Source organism: Physeter macrocephalus, chromosome 15 (assembly GCF_002837175.3).
Source record: "Physeter macrocephalus isolate SW-GA chromosome 15, ASM283717v5, whole genome shotgun sequence".
Taxonomy (NCBI): domain Eukaryota; kingdom Metazoa; phylum Chordata; class Mammalia; order Artiodactyla; family Physeteridae; genus Physeter; species Physeter macrocephalus.
Window position 1 is genome coordinate 18,110,085 of NC_041228.1, and position 7,554 is coordinate 18,117,638.

The 7,554-nt window shown below is 33.2% G+C and overlaps 1 protein-coding gene across 2 annotated transcripts in view; it reads left to right on the forward strand.

Annotated features, from left to right (window-relative positions):
- MRPL13 (mitochondrial ribosomal protein L13) overlaps positions 1-7,554 on the forward strand; it is a 36,968-nt gene that overhangs the window by 11,387 nt on the left and 18,027 nt on the right. The window contains exons 4-5 of one of the 2 annotated variants that reach the window (XM_007119599.4): positions 1,557-1,617; positions 7,245-7,331. In XM_007119599.4, coding sequence (XP_007119661.1) covers positions 1,557-1,617; positions 7,245-7,331 — 148 coding nt within the window. The remainder of the gene's footprint in view (positions 1-1,556; positions 1,618-7,244; positions 7,332-7,554) is intronic. The other variant, XM_028500203.2, reaches the window with a different exon arrangement.

Sequence of the window (7,554 nt, forward strand, 5' to 3'; positions counted from 1 at the left end):
CCACAAAAAAAAAAAAAAAAAAAAAAAAAAAAAAAGTTGGCTTTTCATTCTTGATCAAAACTATTACTTTTTTATTTCCAAGTACACCTTCATCTTAGACAGGCAGACTTTGATATTCCCATCTGTTTCTTTTCCTCTCTTGCCCAAGTAGGTCTTAAATGCTTGGAATAACTATTTTGCTTCCATTAGCCAGCCTTTGCCCATTCCTACACTAAAACACTTTCGTGAACTCTTTATTTAATGTAACAAAAATGAATCCACATCCATCTTTAGTAATTTTTACTGTTGGTAAATCTCTATACATAAACCAAGTTTTATAGAATTTACAGGTAATTGGGAAAGAAATATGAAAATACAAGATAACAATGTGATAAAACATAAAGTATATTTTTCCCAGAGAGAAAGAATACAGGAATAGAAGTCTAGACAGGTATTTCTTTTTCTGAGGCTGAAATTCCATGAAGCAAATGAAAGAGCATCAGTCTGAAAATTGTCCATCTTTCTCAGCAAATTTCTAAATTTCCTTTCTTAAGTTTTATTCCTAAGACGTGGTTCTCTAAATCATCTTTAAAATGTTTTCAAGTCTTGTTGAAATAAACTTATAAAAGGAATCATATTTAGGTAATCTTATATTTTTCTTGCAGAGTCTACTGCCTTTACATTTTATTTTTCCCTTCCTCAAAAATCATTAAGGCTTTATTCATCCATTCAGTGTAATAAAACCTTGCATCCGTATGCTGTTTTTGTTTTAAATTTCTTAAGCACTGTCACTGGACTCTCATAAAAATCTTGAGAGGTAGATGGGGCAGATATTATCATTTTTCTTATATGAGCAAACTCATATATAAAGAGATGAAATGAGTTGCCTAATATTATACTGGTAGCCACTGGCAAAACCTAGATTCCAGACCTGGATCTGGGGTATTCAAGTTACCAAGATGCCTCCAGTACTATCCCAAATATTTTTTTTAATCTACATTTTTTATATAATTTTGATCTGAACACAATGAAATATTTTATTACTTAGAACCAACATATGACTTCCTGTTAATAGGAGACAGGAGCACGACTTGTTTAGAGTATTAACTTGCCTTCAGAACCAAGTAGTCTATCACTATTTTCTCCAAACCTGACCCCTAGCTTATTCACTTTGTCTGATTTGTCAGGGAATGTGAAACATTCTGGCACTTTGCTATTTTTTTAAATTCAAGCAGTGATAAACTAAGCAGTGATAAAAATATTTGACTGAATGAGTGAATGAATGAATGATGAATAACTTTAAATTCCAGTAGAAATATAAATAGTTAGCCAAGAAATTTTCTAAGATGTGGAACTTTTCATGAAATAACGATTGCTAATTTGACCACTTAAGAGAATAGCATTTCAAATAGCATAGGTTACTGCTTAATTTTTAAGACATCGATAAACAGGATAGTTTCGAGAAACAAGTATAATTTCATAATAAAAATAGTTTTCATATAATAAAAGAATGTTCATTTCAAGAATATTGTACCATAGCCTACTCCCAATTTTAATGTCTTTGTTTCTTTTAATAGCTACCCAGGTGGATTTAGACAAGTAACAGCTGCTCAGCTTCACCAGAAGGATCCAGTGGCAGTAAGTTTATAGTATTTTTTATTATATCACACAAGTTTTGATAGGTATTATTTCATTATCATTCAATTCTATATGTTTTCTAATTATTATTTAGTATGTTTTGCATTTAGTCAAAGAATTTTGATGCTTTTCTTTTTAATTTCTTAACATCTGCATGATCACCTAGAATATGATATGATTGCTGAAAATGTTTGGGGGAGACAGATATATGTATGTATGTGTGTATATATGTTTATATTTCTGTTGTATCAAATATGCTAAGTATGTTCCAATCTTATATTCTCACTGACTTTTTTGTTGTTGTTGTTCACTTGATTTACTGATTACCTGAGTGAGTTATGTTAAAATCTCAATTGCGGATTTATTAATTTTTCCTTGTAGTTCTGTCAGTTTTTTGCTCTGTATGTTTTGAAGATTTAGTGTTAGATGAATTAATTTAAGTTTGGGATTATAATCTTCTTAAGGAATTGATCAAGGTATATACTGACTCTCTTTAACTCCAATAATGCTTTTCAACTTGAGGTCTGTTCTTTTAATATATTAATATAGCTATATCAACCAATTTTTTAACTTTATTTGCCTCATATATCATTTTACAGTTTAATTTTAAACTTTACTGAGCTAGATTTTATTTTCTTTTCTATCCCCTTCTTTCTTGGCCTTCTTTTGGATTCACTGAGTTTGCTTATTAGAAGTCTAGGATTAATCAATATCTTTACTTTCCTCAAAATCAAATCAAGGCCCCTAGAAGATTATTAATACCTATTCTCCCTTTCAACCTGTATGATTTCTCTATTCAAGATTTTTAAAAACTCCTAAAATTCAGCATTCTTGTTATTGTCTTATACTGTTACTGATTCTTTATGGTCTTCTTTGCCTACGATCACTTCTTGTAACTGGGATCAATGTCCTTCTCCTCAAAGTACTTCTTGTTGACATTCCTATCATAACATTCTGAATAGTGAACTCTCCTTTTCTGTCTGAAGCTATATTTTTGCCTTCATTCTTGAAAGATAGTTTTGCTTTTATATGCAATTCTAGGATAACCGATTTTTTTCTCTCAGCTTTTTGAAACTATTATTCACATAGATTTTAGTGTCCATTATTACTGTTGATATCAGATGTCACTTTAATTGTTTCTTTGTGTGTATTCTGTCTTTTCTTTCTGAATACTTTTAAGATCTTTTCTTTGGCTTTGGTTTTTATATGTTTCTTTTTGAGCTTTGTTATTTGTTTTGCTTGAGGATTGGTGTCTTCCGAAAATTCGTCAGCTCTTCTATGTATCTTCTAATATCGGCTCCCTTTATTCTCTGTCCTTTCCCTTTGGAAATCAGATTATACATACATATACAAATAATTTCAATTATTGTATTTTTTTCTTTTCTTGAAGCTTTTACTGTTTGTTTCTTTTTCAAATTTGCTGGTCGGTTTTGACAGTCTTCTGTTCCCTTTGTCATACTTCGGTTCCCTCTTATATTTCTTTAAAGATATTAAACGTAATTCTTAGCATTTATGTCTGATTCTGATATTTGTGGTCTTTGTGGGTTTGCAATTTATCATTTCTGTTCAGGATACTTAAGTATATGTACCTTGGAACTTCATCTCTGGGAATTTTTGAGACCTACGTTAAAAATGAATTTCTTCAAAGAAGATTTACTTAGCTTCTGGCAGGTACATGGGGCCATATATCTATCTATACATACATATATATATATATGTATATATATGGCATCTTAAGACCTCTTTAAGCTATACTTTCGACCTCTGGATTTTGATCCCCATAAAAAGGGTGAATTTGGGGCCTTATAAGGTCGGTTCATAGTTTAGCCGTTATCTATCAGGAAAGGTGTTTTGTTTTTTCATTTGCTCACTCAACACCCCGAGTATTGCCTTTCTGTTGAGAAACTAGGTTTATGAGGTCATCTTGATCCTACCTCCTAACCCCAAAGTCATAGTCCTCTAAAACCCAAGCCCTGCACTAAACTGATGCCTTCAAGGCCAATGCCAGCCCTAGGACTCTTTTGTTCTTTCTTTTACTTTTGGCCCCTAGTCAGTTCCATGCTTTTAAAAAGATTTAAAAAACAATACTGTTGACTTCACTAATGTTTATTGTGTTATCATTAGAGTTATATACTGGGAGAAGTTTCTAATCAGATGCTTGTCCTCAGTATTGCTAAAAGCAGATCCTCCTTTTGCCATTTCACAGTTTTATTTTTTCTTCCTTAACTCTTGATAACCTAGTCTTTAAATTGTACTCCTAGATTTGGTAGCATTTTCCCCATTGGGACCTGTTTTAGCTTTTTCCTTAAATGAGCAAAGTGTTAGACTGTGAAGACACTCCTTTTTACTTCCCTAAAACGGTGAATAAAAATAAATGTCTATTGTCAGGATGCAACCATCTGTTTGGTGTTGTACTGCCTATAATTTTCTTAGCAAAGGTGGGGGGGGGTGTAGGGCATGTTTATTATTATAAGGTCTGACATGACATTTAGACGTTCCATGCTTTACTGTTTATTTTTACTTTTTATAATTATAAAAACATGCTCAGAAATTGCTTCTTAAGAAATATTTAATGTTCTGCTTTATAATTCATGTGTCTTTAGATTATCACGGGTCAAAATAAAATATCCTATTTTGACTATTAACATGGATTGCATATAATAGTATTAAAAAGTTGTTAGGGCTACTGGTAATATATATCACAACTTTTACAACAAATTATAGTTTTAATACTTATAAATATGTTTCAATGTTTTTAAAATTAGTTTCTAGTTTATTCAGGTATGCTAACTATACACTAGGAGGCAGTATAGTCCAACTTTTGAGATTAAGAATTTGGCTTTGGATAACCTTTGTAGAAATTGTTTCAAATTATTTTTTATGAACAAAGATTGAAATGCATTGCAAAATGTTTGATGACGGCTTGGAAAATATTTAGCATTAAATCCATTTGAATTTTTACCTCATTAAAAGATCTTAATTTTTTTTAAGTCTTAATTTTGATTGTGTTTCTAAAAAGAATGACATGTTAAGGAAGAGGTCAGTTATTTTACTTCCAATTGAAACACTCAGTGTTTTTCTGGAACAGTAGGTCTTCTTTCAGCAGACATAATTTGCTTATCAGTACTTGGTATATGTGGCTTTTAGGAGAATTTGTTTCATGAAGCATCTTTCTGATTATTAGTACGATCTTGGAATATTACTTGTAGTACATTGATTAACATATTTAAATAGTAGGCTTTTAAATATTTCAATATATTTTTATAATTATATAGATCACTAATTCTAAACTCAAATAAATATACTGATTCAGCCCTTTCCTTGTATCCTTTCTCCCTCTGTCATACATTTTAGTTTCCTTAAGAGTCTGTGTTCTTGTATTTTTCTTCTAATATGGTTCCTTGCTTATGTTTATTCCCTCTCCTATAGTTTATAAAGATACTTTATGTGACACAAATGTCATGTGCCTTTGGTTACAGATTAGATGAGGAAAGTATTTAATACTTATTAACCTTACCTTGTTCTGTCTTTCTCACTTTCTGAATTCCTTAGTTTGTGCTTAAGTCTATACAGCTAGAATTGCTTCATTGCATATGCAAGTTGTGTCACATTTATTTTTTGGGTATGTATATTTGTATGTCTATCATCCCCTTTTTCTCTCACCTGGCAGCTTGTAACCCTTTCATACTTTCCAGCTTTCTCTAATTTGAGTGTTATGTTTGCATTTTTTAATAGGGCATATTTTAAAAATACCAACTTGTTAATTCAAGTAAATACAACTAAATATTTTTAAGAACATGAAAACCAAATGCCAAGTAACCCTACTAATGCAACAAAATTGCTGTTAGGATGATATTCAGAAGATATAATGACTTGCTTATCCAGACAAGATGATGAGTAGTCTTAACATTGTCACTTTCTACTAAAGACTTTTAAAACATTAAAAATTTTAAAGACTAATATCAGTGCTGCCCAAGAGAAATTTTTGCTATGATGGAAATGTTCTTTGTCTGACCACTTGAAATGTGGCTTATGTGATTCAGGAACTGAATTTCTAATTGCTTTTAATTTTAACAATGTAAGTCTGTATTTAAATAGTCTCCAGAACATAAAGTCTCAACAGCACTAACACAGAAAATAGATGGAAAATATATATGGGATGCCATTAGCTTTAGTACATAGTGAGGTAGTCTGATGTGATGAGAAAATAAAAGGATCAGGAAATCCTCTTATAGTGCAATCCTATTCAACGTGAATCGTTTTAATGGGTTTAGTTTCATACATGCCAAATGATATCCTTGAAATATGAGTACAGATGAAAAAAATCAATTTGACTCTCCAAATGTCTCTTAGTTTTATGAAGCTTTTGCAGTGTATTTGTATACACTGTATACCAGGAGGCCCCCAGAAAATTATGGAGCACAAGGTGACACTGCGTGCCTTTCTCTTGACAAAACATACATAAAATCACATTCACACCAACAATGAGGATGACCTTAACAAGGGGAAAAGTAAATCATGAAAAGGTTAGTTTGCCCTCTTGGGAGTGGGTATGACAGGGAGAAGGGACTTTGTCTTCTTGAAAAGTTCCAGAGAGAAACACATTGTAGGTGTGTTTGCATGTCCTGTATGTCTGTTCTGGGAGTAAACCTACCTGGATTGAATCCAGCACCACCACTTAATAGATACATGAAATTGGCGGGGGCGGTTCTGTAACCTCACTAAATTTGTTTCCTCATCTGTGAAGTGGGACTTAGTATCGTAAACAAGATAACAAATGTAATGCAGTGACCGCTGTACACACAGTAAGTTTTCAGTGAATGCTAGCCATTACCATTGTTATAGATTGGTGACTTACAGAGTCTGTCTCATGACTGTATGGTCAGGCACAGTTTATGAACTGGAAACCTGATCTCCCATCTCGTTCCTGAGGAAACGAGATTAAGCCTCCCTAGGATCTGCTGTAACCTGTATGTAATAGATTATTTTTTTAATAAATTTTTTAAAACTTTATTTATTTTTTTTGGCTGCATTGGGTCTTCGTTGCAGTGCGCGGGCTTCTCACTGCGGTGGCTTCTCTTGTTGCGGAGCACGGGCTCTAGGCACGGAGGCTTCAGTAGTTGCAGAACGTGGGCTTCAGTAGTTGTGGCTCGCAGGTTCTAGAGAGCAGGCTCAGTAGTTGTGGCGCACGGGCTTAGTTGCTCCACAACATGTGGGACCTTCCTGGACCAGGGATGGAACCCGTGTCCCCTACATTGGCAGGCGGATTCTTAACCACTGCACCACCAGGGAAGCCCTGTAATAGATTATTTGAGCCACAGGTTCCTGTATAAGCTTAAAGAATTTTTTCTTATTCTATCTAAAATTGACACATACATAAGTTATCTGTTATCTCTTCCTTTTGCCCCTTTTCTAAATAAAAATAAACAGATTCGAAAGAAAACAGTAATGTACAAAATAATAAAAGTTACTTTTCTGTTACTGCCACCTATCTGCTTAGGTCTCAGTTTCATTTCTTTCATATTCCCATTGAATCTTAGCCCACTCGTTTTCATCACTATCTCTTATGGTGTTTATATCCCCAGTCACATTTTTCTTATTGAGTCCCCCGTGTATCTGTTTTTCAGATTGTTAAACTAGCTATTTATGGCATGCTGCCAAAAAACCTTCACCGAAGAACTCTGATGCAGAGGTTGCATCTTTTCCCAGATGAAGTAAGTCACTGATGATACTTTCTTAAATTTTTTTTAACATCTTTATTGGAGTATAATTGCTTTACAATAGTGTGTTAGTTTCTGCTGTATAACAAAGTGAATCAGTTATACCTATACATATGTTCCCATATCTCTTCCCTCTTGCGTCTCCCTCCCTCCCACCCCTCTAGGTGGTCACAAACCACCGAGCTGATCTCCCTGTGCTATGCGGCTGCTTCCCACT